At 46.1% G+C, this 24,411-nt stretch overlaps 1 protein-coding gene across 2 annotated transcripts in view; it reads right to left on the minus strand.

Annotated features, from left to right (window-relative positions):
* Nucleotides 1-23,852, minus strand: part of LATS2 (large tumor suppressor kinase 2) — a 53,295-nt gene extending 29,443 nt beyond the window's left edge. Inside the window, exons 1-2 of one of the 2 annotated variants that reach the window (XM_077341677.1) lie at nt 23,582-23,852; nt 13,400-14,072 (exon numbers count right to left, since the gene is read on the minus strand). In XM_077341677.1, the coding sequence (XP_077197792.1) occupies nt 13,400-13,741 (342 nt within the window). In that variant the 5' untranslated portion in view covers nt 13,742-14,072; nt 23,582-23,852. The remainder of the gene's footprint in view (nt 1-13,399; nt 14,073-23,581) is intronic. The other variant, XM_077341676.1, reaches the window with a different exon arrangement.
* Between the last annotated feature and the right edge of the window lie 559 nt (nt 23,853-24,411).

Here is a 24,411-nt window from a genome sequence, read left to right on the forward strand (position 1 = left end):
AATAACTGCATGGGAGTGCTCCGTCAACCTCTGCCCACATTTCTCCACGTTTGCCTGCCAAGTCCTTATACGCCTACCAGATAATGAACTGAAGAAGTCTGGGAAAATGCATGCTTCCTGCAATAAATACCCCATTACAAAGTGGCACGTAGCTTGTACATTCCAGAGCGCTGTCTCATGCTTTCCTGACCTATAGCATGCTGGAAATTACCAGCATCCACAACACTTTGGCATGCAATGTCTTCTGCAACTTCGAAAGGGAGCAGTTTTAAAATCTGTTACAATGAGCTTGTCATGCAACTACCTTGTGTCTGTACACTATGTGGCCACTTGCCATGTGGTCGGGCATGATGAACCGTATGCAAAGATCCTGACCATGTCAGAATTAAGTAGGCCAACAAAAAGTAATCTTGTACTGCAGCTCCCACAACCATCTAAGACACCATTCTGGATATAAGCCTGCATTTTGTCTGGCATCGCCCAATAACTCAAATCTTCCAAAGGAAAATTCTGGTCAGAATTACCATGACTTTAAATCACTCCCACTCCACCACAGTTACACTCATAATCCTGGGATTCTTCCCTAAACAGTGGGTCACAGACACAATTTCTTACGGGAGCATTGACTGCTAAGCACACAGTTCGCCAAGACTGGTAGGTAACCACTGTCCCAGCCCAGACGCAAGACCTTCTGGACTGGGCCACCCATGAAAAAAGAAACCTTTACCAAAGTGAGCAACTGCTAAACTTCCAGAGAATATGGTGAAATTTATGATACTATGAAGACTGAGAAGGTGTTTGATACTGCAGGGACAGACATCGCCAATTATACTCCCAAACTTTTAAACTCAATACAGAAATTACATACGTAGTCTGTCCCTACCCTTTTCACCACAAATGGTGAAACTGTTCTTCTTATAAAAAGGAGAAGGAATCTACAATGTTTATACATAAAAGTGTTATACAATAAGCAAGGCACTAAGCCCCCTGGAACTATCTATAGTGGCTAAAATAATTAAAACTCCTTGTCTGCCCAGCAGATTAGAAACATTCTACTGGAGCTTCTTTCTTCATCTCTGAAAGGGCATCTGACCACCCCACTACGGACTTCAGCTGCCCACCAACAAAGTGCCTAACTAGATGTTACTATCCCCATAAGTTCACCATGATGAAAAGTGGCAACTGGTGAGTAAACATGCAGCATGTCCCAATTCCAACTGGGACCACTGCCTGGAAGGAGGAAGTTATCAGCAGCTGAAATAGTTCAGGGGCAACAGGAGGAGGCATTGTTATTTGCTCTGTACATTCGAAGCACTTTGCATGTCAATGGATCAGGTAATGCTTCCCCCCCCCCCCAGTGACTCAACCACTGAAAACTGAACAAAGAAGAAGACAGGAATTCCATCCCCTGTGCAGCAGATCTTGTGCAAAACAGTAAAACCTAACATGCATTTAAAGTGCATTCAGTGTGCGTGGAATGGGCCCTTTTGATCCAAATTGGGCCCTGCCATGCTTATAACCAAGTGTTGCCACTAGGAACTAGCAAGTATTGTATAGCTGCAAGTCTCTGTTGCAAACTCATGTAGCTGGTAATGTCTAGTTGGGCTCTCAGTCACTACCTTTCTCAATGTTTAGATTCTACGCATAACCATCAGTATGCTCTTTCTGCTACCAAGGTTCACCTGCAATCTTTGGCAATGCATGCAAACAGGAACAGGCATTTGACAGGAAGTAAACCAAGTGTAAGATAAGGATTTGTGGGGCCTGCAGCACCAGAGCCAATTTAAGGATTTGTAGGCTTCAGTAGAGGAACCAGATTGGGATCAAGAGGCCCCCCACAGTGGAGAGGGGAGCCACTCCAACTGTCCTTAAAGAGGAAAGAGGGGAAGAGAGACTGTCCATGGGGGGGGGAGGCATTGTGTGGGCCCGTAACATCTGCTGGATAAACCAGCCCTGGGTATTCCACATAAAGCTGCCCTGCACTGAGTCAAATCACTAGTCTTATTGCTGTCCACTCTGGTTGGCAACAGGACTCTGGGGACTCTGGCTGAGGTCCTTCATATCACCAGCTGCCTTATCTTTTAACTGTAGTTGGCAGGGATTAGACATGGGATCATTTGCGTGCAAAGCCGACGTTCTTTCACTGAGCCCCAGGCCTTGGCCAGAGCTGCAATCTGTATCATCCAAGTAACAGAATTTGTCATCCCCGCTATAATAAGTGATAGAGATTCAGGTTTTTAATGATCAATGAGATGAGAGGGAAAACACTGGCCAAAGTTATTTATCTTTATCTGCTCTTATGAATCTCAGCCCCTCTGCAAATACGGAGCTTTCTGATGCAACCTGAACCATCTGGTGTCCTGTCAAATCGAAGCTATTCAGAAACGTGGAGGATTTAGCCAGCCATTAAAAACCTTCCCAAAGGAACTGCTACACCCTGATACTATTGTGATACTACTTCCTGTTGCATTAGTAGCACTCTTAGCATTTTGGTCAGAAGTGACTTTTAGAGCTCAGGAATGCACAATTTTTTTCCAGTGCCTTGCTAATGCTATTTCCTCTTTTCATAAGGAAACTTAATTCTTACACGTTTACCTATTCCTCTGTGTCTTTTTAATGGCTCTATTTCTCTGTAACGGAGCACAAAAATAAGAACGGAAATCTCCCCCCCATCCACCCACCCACACAATGATTACTTTTAAAGGGGTTTCAACTAGGGAAGTGCATTCAAATCTACCAGAGTCAAAAATATACCCGAAAAATACCTTATTGACACTTTTCAGGTATATTTCAGCTTGGGAAAACAATCCTAAGACAATCCTGGATATACTCAGGGAGATCTGAAAACAGATAAGAGGCAGGAGCACATTACTAGATGATCCATGGTGGGGTAATGCCGGGGGTTCAAGCCAGTCCAAGATCAGCAGCGTTAATAGGGGGGTGAGAACTCTCTACCAGCATAGCTTTGTGCTGCTTGGTTTAAACTGGGCTGCAGAAGTCAAGCCAGCATTAAGGTGATATTTTTTGACTAGCATTTTTCAGTTTGGGCCCACTGAACCATAATTCAGATCTGGGTTTTTCCAGGAATCATGAAATTTTTACAGGTCTAACAGAACGGAACCAAAGAATACTGGTAAAAAAATTGTGCACCCCTAGTTTCCCCCCTAATAAAACCCGGTTTGTGGCCATGATAATGCCATCGGCCCACAGTAGGGGTGTCAACAACCAATAGGAAAAAGACTGTTTGAGGGATATGCCCGGCAACTGATGACCAACCCAGACTGCCTTTTTCCAGATGGTGGAAAAGACCCCACGCTCAGAGGGGGCCAAACAGCTGCAACGCTCTCCAAGTGATTTGCCTCTGCAAGTCTGTGTCCTGGCCCCAGAGGTTGGCCTCGCAGTTAACCTCTTCTTTGTAAGGAGCACTGAAGGAGGCCAGCCGCGGTGGTCTCCTGGGCGGGCCATGGGCAGTCACTCTGGGGACAGGCTATGGGCAGAAGAACTGCTTTGGGCTGCTGCCATGACTACCATGCCATCCTCCCCTTTTGGGAGCCCCAAGGGAGACGCTGGCCACATCACTCAAATACCTACCAGTGGGTCTTCAAAGGTACACCACAGGTGAGGCTTCCGGGGTGCCTGTCAAGAGGGGTGGGTGGGGGTGACCCTCCCAACTCAGGGTGGCTTGGGTTGCAAGCCAGCAGTAATGCCCTGGAGTCCCACCATCCAAAATGGCCATTTTCACCAGGAGGACTCATCTCTGTGGCCTGGAGATGAGCTGTACTTCTAAGGGATCCCCAGATTTTGTCTGGAGCCAGGCATCTCTAAACCTCAGTGGGGTATGCCTCAGACTCTCCTCCTCCGAAGCAGCCATTATCCCCTGGGGAGCTGATCTCTGTAGTCTGCAGATAAGCTCTAATTCAAGGAAATCTCCAGGACCCTGGAGTGGAAATATTCCTTGCAAGTTGGAGGTAGGGCCTCAAAATCATGCAATGCCTCACAGTCTGCCCTCCAAAGAGGCATTTTACCTAGTAAAGTTAATCTTTATAGTCTGGGGATGAGCAGTCTGTCATGACATGTTTGTTTGTGTGTGTGAAGTTCCCACACCAGGTCACTGGCTAGTACCCATAGCCTTTAACGGAATAATGGGCTTAACTATTAGTTTCAACATAAATCCAAATACTATTCCACAACCTCTGAGTTTGGGACTGAGGCATTTACATAATTATTAAAGAAAAATAATGAATGCATATTATTTTCACTGCCTTATTTTCTTAACAGAAACCAGGTGGGGCTGTAGCTACGAGGTAAAGTATTTGGTCTGCATGCAAAAGCTGCCAGCTTCAACCCCTGGCATCTAAAGTTGAAAGAACCAGGTAGTAAGTGACAAAGTTATGACCTGAGAAGCCTGGAAAGCCAATAATTAGTCAGGGTAGTCAAATATTGACCTTGATAGGCCTATCATGTGACTCACTATAAGCAGCTTTATGTTCATCTCTTTTACTTGCTTGTATTACGTATTACTTTCTGACATGGAATGTAGTGACTGTTAGGAGAAAGCAAGTACTTCGCAGGGCAGTCCTAAACTGAGTTACACCCTTCTTGCCATAGAAGTCAATGTGCTTAGAAGGGTGTCTCTCTGTTTAGGATTAAAGGTTAATGTTTTGGTTGGCTTGGAGTTTGCCCTGAAGACATGATGCACAGAGATTAAAAATGCACAGCCTGTGTCATGAAAAACTGGAGCAAATCAATAATAATAATAATAATAATAATAATAATAAGTAGTAGTAGTAGTAGTAGTAGTAGTAGTAGTAGTAGTAGTAGTAGTAGTAGTAGTAGCAATTTTTATTTACATCCTGCCCTTCCAGTGCTCAGGGTGGGTTACAGCCTTTAAAACATATGCAAGGCTAAAACATTAAAACATTCCAAATTCTGGCAAGACATGCTCTTGAAATTTACCCTTGTGGGTGAAACCTGGTCAGGGCAGTTTGGGGAACAACCTCAGCAGGGTTCGATGCCATAGTAAGCCCTCCAATTATGCCATTTTCTCCAGGGGCACTGATCTCTGTTATCTGGAGATCACTTGCATTTCTGCAAAATCGCCAAACATTTGTCCGTTCCTCCTCCTCACACTATATCTCAACCATTCTCCCCCACTTGGTTGGCCATACAATGTTGGCCCTTCCCCCCCCCCAACTTCCTCTCTCAGATCTACAGAAACCTCCCACCCTCTGAGCCTGGGCCAGCCACGCAGTTGTTAAACCCATACTCTGGGGCCAGGCTGAGAATAAAATATAAAGTTGCTAGGAGTATGAATAATGGCAGCAATCTGTATGGACTCCACTGACTAAACAAAAACACAATTAGTAATTCGCGCATTACTATATTTCACTGCTTTTGAGAGCACTTGAGAGATGGGGTGCCTAGGAGACCGGATCCACTACCGTTCAGAAACACAGACTGCTATAAGAGAAAATGTACATATCACAGAACCTTCTGAGCGTCATCCGCCTTCCCCAAGATGGCCTTGTTCTGAATTCTTATCCACCACATCTGCTTGTTTCAGTCTGCTTCTGTATACACCACGTCTCTGCAGTGGGAATGGAGACCTGCAGCCCACAAGCCGGAGAACACAGACCCCAACTCAAAAGTTCTTAAATAATGACTTGACCCTTAAACGCTGACTTGATTCATGTGAACTTCTCCTATGAACTTTCCCCCCATAATATAATCTGCAATAGCTATCACTGGAAGGTTTATGGTGCTCTTTATCGTAAAAGAAAGCAAATTAAATCGTTTAATAGATCATGACATTGCTGACTGCAGAAAATATTGCCAAGAGAATAAACTGGCTTAACAGACCTCATTTTTCATCCACTGCTCATTATTTTTACTGTTCCTGCTTTAGCTGGGGGTGGAAAAAAGAGAGAGGGGCAGTTCCATCCTGTACTGCTGTTTGTGTTGAGATTCCAAAATTATTGAATGCTCAGAGCAACATATATTTATTCATAATCTAATTTATATTATATGCTGCCCTTCCCCCGAGGCTCAGAGTGGTTCACAACATCAGGAAAGCAAGACAGCTGCACTGGTCACCAGGAGGACAGAAGGCAGGGCCAAATGTCAGTGGTGCAGCAGAAAAATGGAAACTTAGAGTTTTTTCTGGTATCCATGTAATAAATGTTCCCCTTCCCTCTGCACTGGCATTTGGCTTCGCCTTCTTTCACCTCTCCAAAAGTATTTGCAAACTGTGCATTGTGGATGTTGTTGTTTTTTTTTTTCCTGGAGGGGGGACTCTTCTGCACCAGTGGAGAAATGTGTGGAATAATCTTTGGCTAGATACAGATGTATCTACTGTATTTGCTGGCATATAAGACTACTTTTCCCCCCTGAAAAACATGCCTCCAAGTGGGGGGGTCGTCCTACACGCCGGGTGCACTTCAGTTGGGATAGACATGGCTGCCCATAGTGGCCTCCCGATGCCCGCCTGGTGCCCATAGCAGCCTGCCGATGGCCACCCACCTCATTCTACATACCATCCAGTATCGCGCGGCATCCAGCGCGGCTGTGGAGGGTCATCAGCGTGGCTGCGGCGAGATAGGGGTGCCAGCCTTTTTGGTGTGACCGGCCCGTTCTGCTCGACAGGAAGCAGCCTCGCTCCAGCTCGCCCCTTGTCTAACACAGAACTCGCACTTGCGCACTAGTGCCCGTCACAGGGAGATGCAGGGGCGGGCTGGAGGCGCTGCGGTTGCACTGCAGCCGTACAATGTTGACAAACTCTATATTTTGAGTGGAAATGTTGGAGGGTCATCTTATACGCCGGCAAATACGGTATGTGCATACACGTAGGACTTACGGTATACACGTAGGAAATACGGTATGTGCATACACGTAAGGACTTACTTCAGCTACCTTATACTTTATAACTGAGCTGTCAGGAAAGCATATAATGTGAAGCTTAACCTGGTGTCTAATCTGTATGTGATCTCTCCGCCGCCACCACCCCCTGGCTAGGATTTATCAGGGAAATTGCCTCCCAGTTGAGGCTCCCTGCAGCAAGAGGGACTGAAGCAGGTGGACCAAGGGAGTGATCTAGAACAGCATAGCAAGGCTGCCATAATAGAACCCATGCTTGTATGATGGATCAGTTAGGACTGGAAAGGAGAGCTTACAGCTCTGAATACACTGTGAATCTACTTTTTTAATCAATAAGGGTGACAGTCTATCACCCTTGTGGCATTTTAAAGCCCAATTCATCAATTGTGTCATACACTGCCATGGGCCAGCATCTATTTCATAGCATCAGGGGGACACCCACGTTGGACTGCTCCAGAAGAGCAACATTCAAACCCAGTAGCACCTGAGACAAGTTTATAAGGTAGAAACTTTCCAGAGCCAAATCTTTGTCAGATTGCTCCACAGCTGATGTGCCTGGTCAACAAAGGCTTATGGTGAAATGAGCTTATTGGTTTTAAGTGTACTACTAGCCACTTTCACTGCTTATGTTATTTTTTTAAAGGTTTAAGCTTTACATGTGTCAGCAAAGTTAAATGTTTTCAGAATGCAATCAAAAACTTTGGCCTGAAAAAAACAAACACTAAGTCCCTCATTGCAAGGGAGGTATCCTCAGATATGTTACAGTTACTTAAAAATAGGGTTGCCAGTTCCAGACCTGGAGATTTTGGAAGTGGAGCCTGAGACGGGTAAGGTCTGGGAGAAGCTTCAATGGGGTATAGTGCCACAGAGTTCACCTTCCAATGTGGCCACTTTCTCCGGATGAACTGATCGCTGTCACCTGGAGATTGGTTTTAATACTAGGAGATCTCCAGTCACCACCTGGAGGTTGGCAACCTGTTACAAATAGTGCTTAACTTTTCAGTCCCTCCAAGGCCACTCCCAATTAGCCCTAAGACCTCTCTATCCTCACAGGATAATTCAGCTATTAGCGCTACCCACATTCAACCATTCTAACCAAGGGTGGAATTTACTACTGCATTTACTACTGGGTTCTAAGAACTTGAGTTGTTGTAGCTGACAGAGAGAAGACTGAAGATGAAGGGAACTCACTGATTTTCCTCAGGAGCTGAGGGCTTCTCCCTGAAGCCTTTTAGAGTTTAAGTTTCACAGACATGAGCAAACAGAAAGGTAGTGTACAAAGAACTTTATGGTCCCAAAGGACAAAGGTTTATTAACAGGTGACATCCGAAAGAGGAACTAAGGAATATGCTTCCAATCTGAAAACATTTACATCCTGTCAGAAGCTTTATGTAGCCCTGCGTAAATTATAAATCAGTCTTGGGTTTTCTGCATCAAAAAATATAGTGACAGGGCTCTGCTCAATTTCTCATCCAGCCCCACCATCAACAAGAATTAGAAGATTAAGAGAAGAATCCAATTAATAATTAATAAATAAGGTTATTATTGTCATTGTTTTTAATGTACAATTAACTGAAAGATTCAAAATGGATAAGAAAACATCTTGTTTTGACAATGCTAAAATGTATTTGAAAGAATTGTGTACAAATGATCAATTACAAAAATTTATAAGGTTTTACTGAAATATAAAACAGTTGATGAACAAGTAAAAGAATGTATAGTTAAATAAGGGAATTAAATTTACACTGTGTGACAATTAGAAAGAAAAAAATTATAAATGGATGTAATCAAGGTGGTACTTGAAACTAAACAAGTTATATAAAATGTTAAAGGTATGTCATATATGGGTTGGAAGTGTAAACGAATGCTGGGGTGTTTTATCATATGTGGTGGACTTGCTTTAAGGCTAAAAAATTGGTCTCAAGGCTCAAACGAAATTGAAAATATTCCTACTTGGACTAATGGACAGAAATTCAGGAAACAAATGGGGATATTATTTCTGTATATGGTAACAACTGCAAGAATGCTATGGACACGGAACTGGAAAGATGAGAAGATACATTTGAAGACTGGATACTAAATTGAAGACTGGATACTAAAACCTGAGGAAATGGCAAAACTCACAGTACTGATTAGAGATAAATCAACTTCTTTTGAAACAGAATGTAAACCTCTCACATCATCATGACAAAAAATGATTTGCTAACTAAAGGATTTAACAATTCAAGGGTGGGTAATATATACAAATGTTGGAATAACTTCAGATTGGATTAGTAAGGCATAATAAAGTATTACAATGCATTTTATTAGGTATGATAAATGATAAATGATTTATTAGGTACTGATGAATTGTATTTTGTATTACTTTGGTATTTCTCTTCCTTCTATTGCATTTTCCCTGCTTTTTATTTCTAATTTCTTTATTACTTTTGTTCTTTTGGTATGTAACCAAATCTTGCAATAAAAAGATTCTTTTTAAAAGGCATTTGGCATTTGGACAATGCAAATAAAATATATGCAAATAGCCTTAATTTGCAAACACTCTACAGGAAACAGGATTCATCTTTTCCTACCCTCTGAAGAACTGTGTTATTTTTAATCTCAGAGTACGCATACTTCCATGTGCTGGTATTGCGCACGCTCTTCATTTCAGAGAAATCCCCACGCTGAAAGAGAGCCCAGTTACTACTTGCCACAGAACTTAGACACACCCATATCTGCATTGCTCACACGCACCAAGGAAATGCTTAGAACCCAGCAGCTCAAGCCATCTGTTCTAGCTCTTTATCGGTTCACATCAATGCAATACTTTGTAGGAGAAGCAACAATGCTGCCAGCTTTTCATGGGAGGGGGAGCAGAATAAGCTAGAATCCACCCCCTTCAGGTTAATGACCATAACCAATTATATGCTCAATTGCATCTATTCACTGCAATCAAAATATTTTAAAAGCTACTATCTACAACGGCCTGCAACATTCCACATGTAATTGTCCGGGGTGTTTCCAAGTGATTAGTGAGCTGCGAGAAACATCTCTGCCGTCCTGTGCCAGTATTTCTCAAAGACTGAAAAGCAGCACTTTCAGGCCCAGCAAGTTTTGTTTACCAGCCACTGGGCGACTAGCATCTTTTCTGGCTTCCTACTCACACATCAAGTCAAAGCATCCCTTCAGCTGACAAACTCCACAATTTATGGAATTGAAAAATATGCAATAACCTGCATCATGTTTAAAAAAAAAAAGGGGGGGAAGCACCATGTACTATTTGTCTCAGCCATCTCTGAAAGAGTAGCATGTGTATCAATGCAAGTTACAACCAGCAGCTGACAAAGCAAGGATTCAAACCCAGGCTCCAAAGACAGTTACAATAGATTCTGTAAAGGTTCTTTCATCTCTGCTTGGGCATGAAGCTGGTCAAAGTGCTTGGGCATGATGCTGGTCATTTTAGGGGTTTGGTGTCAGATTGTGAAATGTTAAAACAGCTTCTCCATAAGTGGGGGATGGTTTCCATATGTGGAAAAGTACTTTACCGTCCAAAACAATATTTATACACTGATTTAGATGCTCAAACCAGTTTTTTAAAAAAATCTCCTGGGCCCTTTGGAGACTGGACACAGATGGGAGAAGAAGAAAGACGCCCCAGGAAATGTCACTCATTTGATTCATTTTCTATTATGACAAGAGTTTGTTTGTGAATCAGTGAACCTAACATATGTTCTTCCCCTTTTTCCTCTTCTTAGAATCTGAAAATCTTTACATGTGCATTTCTTTCCCCTTGCCCCCTCTATAACAGACGTTATTGTTGTGTATATGCTCATCATGGGTTTAAAAAACTGAAAGCAATTAGAAGCAAAAAAAGTGAAATTTCTGCATGAAATGAAAAAGACTAATTATGCTCCCCCACTTAATCCAATTAACTTCTCCCTTGGCTATTAAACAGAGCAGGTCATTGTGATCTTGCTTGGAACTTTTTAATGTGCTGCAAAAACACTATTAGCTGGTCAATGGCATTATGCTTTGGGTCCTTCTGGAATGGATTGCGCATAAAACAGAGAAGGTGGTTGAAGTTTCCGCGCTTACTCACTACGAGCTAGTGAGAGAACACCGACAACATCCAAAATACATTTTGAAAGGGTGGGGTCTTTATCCGTTAATATGAAAAGGGCCATTGGTGTTACCTGGAAGGAGAGCATCCACAGAAGGACCGCACCTCACTGCAAGATCTGCCTCAGCAGCATCCTAAACAGAATGATACCCTTCTACATCGATCAAAGTCAACAGGGTTCCACTTTGCTTTGAATTGCACTGTGCATCTCAGCCACTGAGAGTTGAGCTTTTGTTCGCCTTGTCTGTATAGCCCTGGGCTGGTTTTGGTTACTTGCAGCACTGTCCTAAGAAGAGCTGCATCCCTTCCAGTCCCCTGAAACCAATGGACTTAAGGGAATATAGCACTGCTTAGGATGCCACTGTTCGTTGTTCAAGAGCAAGGGTAGTCAAACTGCATTCGCTGGCAGAGGCTCATGGGAATTGCAGTCCATGGACATCTGGAGGGCCGCAGTTTGACTACCCCTGCTCAAGAGACTGACAAAACAGAGGGAAACTGTATGTTTATTTGCATAGACTACTTAGCGTACAATGGTAATTACCAAGAGGGTATAAATGCTTGTAAGTGTTGCAATCGTTTCCTGTTAAGTATGTGATCATCTCTCTTCATAAATACACATAATTTAAAATACATTTTGGAGTAAAAGGAGGCAGTTGTCCAACCCAGATGTTTTGCAAGTGAAAGGTGGAGTGAGAACCTCATAGCTGCTCTCGCACATGACAGAACTCCTTCACGAAGCCACTCCATGTGGACATGAACAGGAATCTAAGACTTTGTTCAAACTGTGTGAATGAAGCAGAACGGTCGCATACGTAGGACCAGCAGAAGCTCCAACACACGACACTTTCAGTTCAAGATTTCCTCATGTGTGACAATCACTCAACTGACAAGGCTTTGGCTTCAACAATAAATTCAATTAAATTCAGCATTACATTACTCGTCTATCTAGTGCTTTCTTTCTCCCAACTTTACCTCTACGGCAGTGATCCCCAACCTTTTTATCACCAGGGACCAGTCAACACAACAATTTTACTGAGGTCCGGGGGGGGGGGGAGTCTTTTGCTGAGGGATGTCTGAGCCCCTGCTCCACTTGCTTTCCTCCCGGTGCCCCTGACTTCCCACCGCCCACTGGGGGGCGCTGCCAGCAGCAGCTGTGCAGTGCCACACTGAGGGGGAGCCTCAGCCATGGCGGCTGTTGGAGAGCACCAAAATTGAGCTGGTGGCAGAGTGGCAGGGCAGCCCCCGAGGCAGCAGCCGGTAAGGAAGACGAGGAGGAGCCGCAGCCTGGTACCGACTAATCCACGGACTGGTCCCTGTCCCTGAACCGGGGGTTGGGGACCACTGCTCTATGGAGCTCAGAGCAGCCTATTGGGTTCTCCCCATTTTGTCTCTCCCAGGAAGGAGGAAACAGTACAGGATAGTAAGAGGAACGAAAATAGAATTAGAGGAAGAAATGAAAGAAGAAAGGAAACCATCACTCAACTGCCATGGCTTTGGCGTCAACAACAGTTGTCCCCAACCTTTTTATCACCGGGGACCGGTTAACACTTGACAATTTTACTGAGGTCCAGGGGGGGTAGTCTTTTGCCGAGGGATGTTGCCGCTGCTTGAGCCCTTGCACCACTTGCTTTCCTGCCAGCGCCCCTGACTTCCTGCCACCCGCTGGGGGGCTCTGCCAGCAGCAGCTGCGCAGTGCCACGGCCAGGGGGAGCCCCAGCCATGGCGGCCGCTGGAGAGCACCAAAGGTGAACTGGCGGCAGAGTGGCAGGGCAGCCCCCAAGGCAGCAGCCAGGGAGGAGGACGAGGAGGAGCCGCAGACCGGTCCCAGTCCCTGGACCGGGGGTTGGGGACCACTGGTCAACAATAAATTCAATTAATTCATTCAATTGCAATGTGCTCCCCCCGTGAGGCAGAAAACTGATGGAGGCCAGGAACAGGAAGAAACTTTAATCCTGCCTCAGTAAGTAGGCAGTGAGAATCTCCCAATCCAAGGTGCTCTCTGCCTCAGAGGGAGAATGATTGGTTCAAGGTCAGACAATGACCTCGCTGGCAGAGCAGGGATTTGAGCCTGGCTCTTTAAAAATTTAGCCCAGCATGCTAACCGTTAGACCAAAGGTGGTCAAACTGCGGCCCTCCAGATGTCCATGGACTACAATTCCAAGCCAAGGCTAGCAGGCGCTCATGGGAATTGTAGTCCATGGATATCTGGAGTGCTGCAGTTTGACTACCCCTGCGTTAGACTGTAACAGCTCTCTTTAATCCCAATTTTGCCTGGCTGAGTGAACACATAGCTGTTTCAAAGTACAAGGACACAACAACCCAAGCGCTAAGCTTATCTACATACTCAACACCAACACAGCAGTCTGTCCAACACAACCTCACAGATACCTTTTCAGAGGCTGGCTCTCCTAGATCCACGCTTACCTGATCACATCCTGCGTGTACCAGCTCCTGCAGCATCTGTCTGTTCACTTCCACAGCCGCAGAGGTGGTGTCCAATTCATTAGCAAAGGGCAGCAAAGAATACCTGATTTCTCGCAGAGCTTTCTGGTAAGGTCCAAACTTGGCCCCTGGTCTCATCTGCTGCTGTCTGGCCCCATCCTTCCCTACTAGGGCTTTAGGATCCAGAGAACTTTCGCTGCCCGATCCAATGGGTAAACCCTGACTGGAAGATTTGGTGGGCTGTTTCAAGCCTTCCCGAATCTCTTGCAGTCTCTGCCGGCTGTTCCCAGAGTAAGTGGTGGCAGGAAAAGTCTTTGGCCTCATGTTTAATCCAGCTTTGTTTCGGCATAAAATACTAACTTCTTTTGCATACAATCAAGGGGGCAGGGGGATGTTCAATGCCTTTTTTTCTCTTGAGGGTATCAGTTTGGTGCAAAAAAAAAAAATCCCTTGATGATCCAGTCTAGATTGCAAACCCCCCTGGGGCAAGAAGTGCACTGCACACTTGTATGTTCCGTGGGGTGTCAAGCACACTGAAGATACTACACAAACTTAAGTAGCAGTTACTGTTGTCACCCTTCTTCAGCTCAGGGGTTTTGCGGTTCCTAAACACAGGGGAAAACCCTGAAACTTCATCTTGCTGTTTGGCCAGTGTCTGAAAGGGAAAAAAGGACACGGATTGTCACGCAATTCTCATTGCTTACTTTAAAAAGCCTTTCTTCTTGAAACATGTCAATGCAAGAGCCAGGTGTGGTGTATTATTATTATGGCTTAGTTACATTTATTTATTGCGCTTTTCTTATAAAATCCATAGAAATGCATCAGAGTTTCAACAGTCCCACACATTTCATAAATGCAAGAAATAAAATGAAAATATGAAATCGATCCAATAATACACTAAACTTTAAGAGATTTCCCTGAGACAGCATGGTGTAGTGGTTTAACAGTGGTGACCTCTAATCTGGAGATCCGGGTTTGAATCCCCTCTCCGCCACATGCAGCCAGCTGGGTGACCCTGGGCTATCCCCAGTTCTCTCAGAGCTCTCTCAGCCCCACCTACCTCACAGGATGTCTGTTGTGGGGTGAGCAAGGGAAGGCAATTGTTAGCTGCTTTGAGACTCCTTCAGATAGTAAAAAGAGGGGTACAAAAACCAGCTTCTTCTTGACTTGAAAATCCTATGGGGTTGCCATAAGTTCACTGCGACTTGATCACAACACCCATGCGCACACACATTTCTGTGGAAATTGTCTGAGCTTTTGGTCTTTATTGAAAATGTTATACCGAAAACGGGAGGAGACAACACTGTGTCTCATGCCAACAATGCTGCGTGTCATCACAATCTAGTCCTGACAGACACAGCAAACCACAAAGGGAAGGAGCCAGAGACAGGACGACCCTTGAGACATACACAGTATAAAAGGAGACAACAAAGCAAATACCAGACTGCCATAAACCACAGAATGCTGACTTGGGCAGGACAGCAAGGTTAAAGGTACAGCTGCAACCGTCTACAGGCATTCAGAGGATCGAGCTATCAGGTGACCAGATCTACACCCAAGGCCACCCTTGGGTGGGGGGGGGTGTCCATGAAGGGGTGCCAAGCTTAGGGACCCCAATTCCAAGGCTTGCCTTTACTCAACCTGGGCCCCTTAGACACCTGCAGGGGGAGCAAATGGTGCTACAAATTAATAAGCAACATGTTTTGAGGGTTTCTGTTCTCTTGTCCATTTCCCATTCATTTTAACATGCATTCTACACAGGAGAATTACCCAGAAAGCAGTGCCCATTGTTAAGATTCTTACCTCCAGATCTAAGTAAATTTACACAAAGATCCTGCCAGTTCCGGCGGAATTAACTTCCACATTACTGTGCTTGGAAGCCAGGCCTGGACTTCATTATTCCCAGATTAATTTCAGTTTTAAAAAGAAATTAAAATTGCAACCCTCAGAAAAAAAAAAAAAGAAAAGGAGGGGAGTGTATGTTGAGGGCAAGGCTTCCATCAGCGTAAAGACGACAGTACACACAGCTGGTGCAAACGGTCCACATTCCTCTGGCGGAGAGCCCAAACCTGCAGGATCAAGCAGGGTAGGCAGGATGGAGATGCTCACTTTCTGGAACTACAGGGAATTTATATATATATATTTAAAAAGCCATTGCTAGGGAAACTGCCACCATGCAAAAGGCAACTGCACACCAGTCAGAAAAGACCTTTAAGTTCTGGATCTATGCCCGGTTCTGAAAGTAAAACCTAGCACTGATAGCCAAAATGACCCTTTTCCATTTTTACATTTGCAAGCTGCATTCAGCCCTCTTTCTCTTTTTTACAAAGCATCTTTGCCTTCTGTAACACGTGCAATTTTTAAATCCTCTTCTTCCCACGCTCCATTTAGTTGATTGCTTATTTTTCAGAGAACTTCCTCTCTGTGTTCCCTTAGTTCTTTTATCTCACACAATAGCCTTTTAGGGACCCCTGTGCTGGGTACAGCTTGCTAGATACTCCCCTCCCTTCTGTCAGTTGCCCAGAAGTCTTGAGAATTGCAGACAGCACAAAGGAAGTTGTGATGTAGCAGCAACAATAACGCTGTGAGTGTGTGTACAAAATGCTGTCAAGCAGTCAATTTATGGTGACCCTTTTAGGGTTTTCAAAGCAATAGAAGAACAGAGGTTGATTGCTGTTGACCGTTTCTGTGTAGCAACCCTGAACTTTCTCGGAGGTCTCTCATCCAATTTCTAACCAGGGTTGACCCTGCTTAGCTTCCAAAAGTTGACAATATCAGATGAGCTTGTAATAATGTTTTCATCATATCACAAATCCATGTTGTCAGCCATGTAAGAGATGTCTCCTATACATGTGTGCTAAGACCAGGATCCATATGAGGGCTGCGCATACAGTGTACATGAAACCCTGGAGTTTCTTGATAGCCCTGGGTTCTCCAAATTAGTGGGAATTAATGTTTAATATATTTTTTAAAATTTGTTAAATATGTATCAGGTGATATGGCAATATATGGTCATGCCAACTTGTTCCCTCCTCCCCAAATGACTAAAGATGGGCTGGAGGGGGCGGGAAAGGGAGGGGCCCTGGGTGGGCGTGTACACAACTATGCTTTCCAATGAGATTCTGCATGATTGCACCACTTCTGGGGTTTCCCGCAGACTGATTAATGTTTCAGGAGTTCCTCTACAGTAAAAAAGCCGAAAAAGGCTGGTCTAAAACAAGGCACGTGTGTTTCTGGGGGAGTCTCACACACACATAAGTACCACAAACACACAACTGGAGCTTTGTTTTTACACACCACAGCAGCATTTCCTGCTAAGAAATGTCTGTTTAAAGAGCAGGAGGGAGAATGACCACAGTAAAAAGTTTACTGTGACGGCACCAAAACTTCTTTCTCCATTTTCAATGCAAATAAGGCAACTAATATTTATGATGCAGTATTTGTAAACTCTCTCACCTTCTGGAGCAACTCACAGTTATTAAAACTACACACAAAAGGCAATTGAAAATATAATACAAATGTTACCCCAAGAGAGGGGGCTCTGAAGCGTCTATGCATTGGCTGGGGAACAACATGAGGGTTTTGTATCACACACACAACAGGAGCTTTGCATCCCTCATGTACACACCAGCTCTTTTCTGTTTATGACCAACAGCACACATGGGAGTAGCCGCTTTAATCACCATGCACACACATGCTATCTTCACACCCGCAAATTGCCCCACAGAGCCACTACACGCTCCACTGTAAAAATCACATTACCTAAGTGGAAAGATTAAATGACTAGCCGTGTTGGTCTGAAGTAGCACAATAAAATCAGAGTCCAGTGGCACCTTTAAGACCAACAAAGATTTATTCAAGGCATGAGCTTTCTGACAGAGTGATTGCACTCAAAAGGTCACGCCTTGAATAAATCTTTGTTGGTCTTAAAGGTGCTACTAGACTCTGATTTTATTGTATTACCGAACTGGCTACCTGTTAATATCAGAAGATCACTGATCCAGCTAACCCAGCATCCTGTCTCACACAGTGGCCAACCTGTTTCTCTCGATGGCCAACAACAGGGCACAGAGGCTGAGGTCTTCCCCTGTTGTTGCCTCCTAGCTTTGAGATTCAGAGATTTAGTACCTCTGAATGTGAAGGTTCCCCTCCACTACCATGGCTAGTCGCCACTGATAGACTTATCCTCCATGAGTCTATTTAATCCCCTTTTCAAGCTTTTTATTCCTGTTGCCATTACTACATCTTGCAGCAGCAAATTCCACTTTTAACCACTCTCTGTTGGGTCTTCCTTTTTTCCTGCTGCCTTCAGCTTATGCTGGAATTATTCTCTCTCTCCCCCTCCCCTCCCCGTCTTGTCTTCTCATGTGCCCAAAGTAGAATAGCTTCAATTTAGTCATTTTATTTTCTAGGGAGAATGCAGACTTGTTTTGATTTACAACCAGCTTATTTTTCATCATGGTAATGTACTGTATCTGAAAAAAAAAATCAGTAGATTGCCCTCATCCATCCTCATTCAGTTAATTGTTTTACATCACCTTTGAATTATTCTGAAGAATTTATTTTCATGTTAATTTACTTGCAGCAGATAATTATTTGTTTCTAAGCCAAGACAAGCAGATATCAAATCTTGTCTGATCAACTTGAAAAGAGAAATTATCCAACTAACACCAGTTAACAGGGAATATTTAGATTACTGGCAGAGACATGGGAGGGAAATTTTTCAGTGTCTTTTTTCAACATTGAAAAGTTGCCATTTATAAAGTCGCATTTTTCATAAAACTAAAAGTAATAAATGGATGATTGTTGCTAATACAGTATTAGGGAAGTCGTGAAGTTTCAAAACCGCAGTTATTTAAATGCTGAAATTTAAACAGCTATGAGGCCATGACTTCCACTAAGTTTTCTCACCATACTGTTAGATGATCAGCTATAGCTATCGAGCTTGAATGCCACACAATGAAATGGCAAAATGTTTCATCTCACTGAAAAGTAAAACATCTGCTTAAATTATTTCAAGCAAACTCCTGAAATGCCAGGTTCAAATATCTTCACCACACTATCTGACTTGGTCTGTCTTCCTAGCCAAGAACTCTAGGAAGCTAAAATTCCTTTTATAATCAATAGCAAAAAGAAGCCAGATAAGCCAACTTCATGCACAAGTAAGGCATTCAAGCAACTGTTCCTCTATGCACCAGTATCTTTTGCTCATGAAAAAGAGGGATGAAAGAAGTAACAAAAGGTCTAATGGGGACATTGTTTGTTTTTATGGCATATATGATATGATACTATCAACATGTGGCAAGCAAAATCCTGACCAGAGATAAGAACTAGCAGGTAAGAAGCAACAGGTAGGAAACACCTTAGTTATGGAGCACAGTCTGGTGAGTTGCCATCAGCACCAAATGTTCAGGAAATGTTCATTGGGTCTTCTATTGCTTCTGGTTCAAAACTCAATACAAAACTGAAATGTGCTAATGCAAAAAAGCCAAAAATGAAATTCTCTGTACTGTGTGTGAAGATTACCCAGGAGCTAGCTGCACATAGGTGACGTATGTCTGGCAGAGATCTCATTGCAACCCCAAAACAGGGGACAAGAAGAAGTGAGCTGGGGACACCACTGAGATTCCTATTGGGTCACTGGATTCCTAATCCTGTAGGAGAATAGATAGAACTATTCTCCTTTGCACTGACACAAAGGATCTGGCTTGAAGGAAATACAATAAGGTTCTCAACTATTACATTAGGCTAAGAATCCAGTCAACCTACAGCTCTCTTCTCTGTGCAAAAGTTGTGTTGATCTGAAATGTCGGGTTTCTTTTAGAACTCACGTATAATAGGTTCCACTGTGGTTTGAGAACCAGATCTTGCAATTCCTTCCAATACTGGCAGGACCCCTACTAGTTGTACAACAATGAACAATCAAAAGGCATATTTCTAGACCTGGCTCCCACATGCAAGAGAAAGAAGTGATAACGAAGCTGGCACAGTTCCAAGATGATGAGAGAATGGACCACATTACTTTCGACTGCAGGTGGGTAATTCTACCTTTGAATACAGAAATCCATGCCAATGGGAAACTAATAGAACATGGAGAGAGGAAACATAACCTCTTCAATCTGATTGCCATGTTGGCTTGTAGGGAATGTCTTATGACAGGGGACAGTTCCAAAAAATGATTCACCGACTGCAGTGAAATCCAGCCCATTATACTATTCCACTATCCTGCATGTATGAACCAAGCCACAGACTTTAACTAGATGCTAACCTTGGATTTGAGGTTCATACAATATTCATCTGACTCCTATTATCTAGATTAAAAACATCCAGGAAAACTATTTCAAGGCACATGGCTTTACTCTACTGGAAACCTAAGAGAGACCAAATATCCGTCCTGCAATTTGCCTTAACAAACATTGCACTGTTTTCTAAAGACAACGTCTGTTCCCATTTTGTCTCTATTCTCCTTCCCAAGTAAGGAAGTTGATTAGTCTCCATCTAGTTTTCATTTTTCCCTTCCAAATCATAGAACGTTTTAATTCCACATCCATCAAATTTGATAGATGAGTGGCTTGCGACACCACCGTCTCCTACATATAGTCACCAACGTGCTAGACATAAGGAGAGAGCAGAAGATTACACAATTCGCATGAGAGGCTGAAGAAGAGAAAAGCAAGAGCCCAGTTGTCCTAGCATGACCTCAACATGCACAAACAAATGCAGAAACATAGGATGCAAACGATTCCCACATGTCCCCAATGACTTCCCCATCTGACCCGGTATAACCTGCATGTAGATCTTCTTCTAAGACAGCAACCCTGGGAGTAGCAGAGGATCAGACACAAACCCACTACATAGCAGAGCAAGCCAATGTTGCAAACAGGCATAGCCTGCTATAGAGACAAATCCTTTATATAGCCTGGGTGGCATCCCCAGGATTCCTGCTGCTGATGTCAATTCTCCCATGATGCAAATACCAGGGTTGGGGGGGGGGGGGAGTCTGTTCTCTGGTAAAACAAGGGGACTCTTCTAGACCGTTTACGCACTGGGAACTTCACTGTCCCAGCTCCCGTGCAGGAGCACAAATCTGGGGCGGATGAGGTGCATGGGGCCAAATGCTCCCCCATGTGGGTGCAGGAAGAGGTGTGTAAATGGTCTTAGTGGATTTTTTAAAGCAGAATCCAAGCCTCAGGATGTCTGAAGTCCTTTATTCTGAAAATTCTCTGGGTACCATAGAACATAATTAATGTCTCCCATTTTTTAGCACTTTCATGCTTCTTCATAGCCTAATTTTTTTCCAATATGGGACCGTCTGCTCATATAAGTTCTTGTTACATACATTTGTGCGAAAATAAAGGCAAATTAGCTTCCTCTGTGCATTCTGCCCAAAGAAGAATTACTTAACAAAGCATCAAATCCTACAAAGGGAGGGGGGATAACCCTATACATTGTGCATGTTTTTTTAAAAAAGAAAAAAATAGAGCAGTTATCAATAGTTTCAGTTCTAGGACAGCGGTCCTAGAGTACAAAGGCTAATATTTTAGTCCTCTGGCACCTTAAAGACATTTATCGTGGCACAAACTTTCCATGGTGTTTTTGATGAAGTAAAACATTCCCAAGAGTTTTTGTCTCTCTTGCAAAAAGTCCGTCCAAAGCAAACTTGTAATGAAAAGTCCCTAACCAGATTACATCTAAAAACCTACACTTCCTCTACTGTTCTTTTTCATTCATGAATCAAATACCTACATTATAATAGCAATGGAACTTTTGAAGGCAGATTCTTACTTCATTAGATACTGGCTTACACCACAATAAATGCATGCTTTAATTCAGGGCTGTAAGGTTCAACCTGGCTAAGGACCTTTCATGAGGCCCAAAATATAAAAATAAAGGCAAGAATTACCTGCACCAAAAATATTCAGGTTGGTAAAAACCTCTGAATCTCACAGCCAGGAGAACACAACAGGGGAAGGCCTCAGCCTCTATTGCCTTGTTGTTGGTGAGACAACATGCTGGACTAGATGGACCACTGGCCTAATCTAATAGGTCTCTGATGTAGGATGAACTTTTCACCAAGTAAACATGAGCTCTTAGGCTGGTTTTCAGCCCCTCTCCTCCTGCAGGCATTCATGTACAAAAAATGTGCTTTCTGAACCCAAAACAGAAGGTTCCTTTTCAACTGCATTGTAACCTTCCATCGCCTTGCAATGCACTTACGATTTTAAGCTTGCAGTTGAGAGAAAATTACCATTTGGAGTCCTGTGAGAAATCCTTTCCTGCAGGTGCCCCCACTAGCGTCCCCTCTAGGCTGTGCACCTGAGTGGCCTGCTCAGCAGTGATCTGGAGCCAGGCGGGGTCCTGCACCGCCCATTACTCACATCAAGATTACAGGCATTATTTTCTGCTCAGGGTGTGAACAGCTCCACTCAGTAAGGCAAAAAAATTATAACAGCTTCGCTCAGTAAGGCAAAACATTTAGAGTGCAAATTAGCCCCCCCCCCTTCAGATGGGTTTAGCAAGAGTCTTCTTCAACTGTTCGTAGGTTTGGAGGTCAAAGAGCAAGCTGTCCCTAAAGGGAGAGCATTCTTTAAACCCAAATAGATTTTGTTTTTAAGCAAGGATGACAAAAGCCGAAAAAGTGAGAGTAGACCTTCGGCGTCACACCAGCTCCGCTGCAGGGGCAGAGAGACCAGCCCCCGACGGCGTCAGAAGAGGAGAAACCGGCCCTCCTTTCTTCCTGTCCCTCGAGATCCCGCGCTCCCTTCAAGTGGCCGTCCCAGCTCCCGCCGTCCAGGGGCCTGAGGCACACCTGGCTGGGCTAAGAGGCCGGTCTGCAAAGCCAAGCGGGGGAGGGCCCAGCTCGCCTGTCAGCGGCGCGGAGGTCGGCCAGGCGAGAGTGCGGGGAGTGGAGAAGGGCCCGGTGGTGGCCGCGGGCCTGGGAGACGCCAGTGCGGCGCCCTCCGCCCGGCACCAAGGGGGAGCGCGCCGCGCCGCTGGACTTCCCGGGCCGCTAAAGTTTGCGCTCCTTTCAGCTGGCCAGAGGGCCGGGAGCGCCACGCTCCTTCCCGGGGCGGGTTCCCCGACAGCCAGACAGGCGCGCCCGCCCGCCCGCTCCCTCAGGCTCGGATGAGGCGACGGGAGCCTCTGGCCGCAGCAACTCCAGGCTGCGCCGCTGCCTTGGGAGAAAGCCCTTGGCTGCGCCGCTTGCAGGCCCAGGATCGGGGCGCCCGACTCTCCGCGCTTCCCTGCCACATCCGCACAATCGCGCCCTGCCCGGAACAAACCCCGCGAGGCGCGTTGCCTGCGCGCAGCCCGGCCATGTACGCCTGGCAGCCGGGTGCGAAGGGGGCCAAGGGGCCGAGAATCCCGAGCTGGGCGCCCTCCGGGAGCCTCTTCCGCGGCCGCCTGCCGCGCAGCCATGCTGGGAGGGCGAGAGCCCGGCCGGACAGCAACCAGGAGGCCACTGGCCAAAGGCAGGGCCGGCGCCTCGGTCTCTGCTCCTCGTTCTGGGTCCGGCCGGCGAGGCTCGTGGCCCGCACCGCCTTCTCGCCTCTTTCCACTTGGAGCGGAGCCGTGAGGCTGGGGGCGGCCAAAGCCACGCAGGGGCCCAGCCCTGGCCGCCTCCAACCGGCGATCCCCGCTGCAAGGCAGGGCTGGCTGGGGGGGGGGGTGAGCCAGAGATCCCCTCTAGTCGCCCCAGGGCCCAGCCCCATCTCCCCGCTCGGTGCCCTCGAACCACAAGGGCCCCCTGCAGCCGCTTCTCTCCGCCGCCCCCCCCCCCGGTCCTGCCTCTGTAGCCACAAAGGGGAATTTTGGCAAGGGGAGGTGAAGGGGGGGAGGCACTCTGCGCTCCTTTGCCAAAGCTTCCTCCGTCTTTTCTCGGGAACTTTTCCCAAGTCCCTTTCCGAGAAGGAGCTGCCCCCCCCCCACCCACTCCCCCTTCCTGGGATATTATCCGTCTCTAGCTCGTCGCGTGCCAAGGATTCCCCAGGGGGAAGCCCCCCATGCCCCGCCCGTAGTTTCCAGCAACCCCTCCCCCCCCCAGTTGCCAGCCGCAAAGTGGCAGTTGCAGAGGGAGACTGTCTGGAAGCGCTGGGGAGAACGGCGCGCGCCCACCGGGGGAAGCCCCTTGCCTCGCCCCACCCCTCCCGGAGCCCCTCTCACCTTCTGGGCGCGGGGAGGAAGGGGGTTTCCCGCACGCAGCCCCCTCCCTCCTCCTCCTCCTCCTCCTCCTCCTCCTCCTCCTCCTCCGCGCTCTCTCGGTGCCCAGCGGGGCGTCAGGGGGCAGCTTCCGCGACTTCCCCGCTGTCCGCGCGGCGGCTGCCGCCCCCGACTCGCGGCTCCGGCTCCATTCTTCTCTTTCCCCCTCTCGGGCTCCGAATGCGGCAGGGCACAGTTGGGACATTCGCTACATTGTTAGCATTCCATTCGCGGCACGTGACCCGCGCTCCGGCGTCATTCCATCTCCCTCCCTTCGCATTCCAGCCGGGAAGGGGCGGGGCCCGCGGCGCTCTCCTCGTCAAGCGCGCGCGCTGGGCGGGGCCCCGGGCGGACTCCTTCAACCCTTGTCCTGCTGCTCGCCCCGCAGCCTGGCCGGGGGCAAGAGGGGCGGCCGGCAGGCGAAGGAAAGGGCTGCCTCGGACACTTTTCGCGCTCTTTGGGACGAGCCTGCAGCGCCTTAGGCTGATCGAGTGGCTTGCTTATAGTGGAATAACTTTTCGAAGTCTTTAGGTCTTCCAGATGTCAGTGGACTACAATTCCCATGAGCCCCTGTCAGCGTTTGCTGGCAGGGGCTCATGGGAATTGTAGTCCATGGACATCTGGAGGACCACAGGTTGACTACCCCTGCTTTACGGTGCCACTGGATTTCTGGTTCCATTGGCTGCTGCCTGCTAATGATTTACTCCTGTCAGACTTCGCTTTTCTCTCCGGTGGGGGCCCAAAGCAGCTTGCACCCTCCTATGAAGACAACTGGGGAGAAGGGCCTGATAGAG

This window comes from Paroedura picta, chromosome 6 (assembly GCF_049243985.1).
Source record: "Paroedura picta isolate Pp20150507F chromosome 6, Ppicta_v3.0, whole genome shotgun sequence".
Lineage (NCBI taxonomy): Eukaryota > Metazoa > Chordata > Lepidosauria > Squamata > Gekkonidae > Paroedura > Paroedura picta.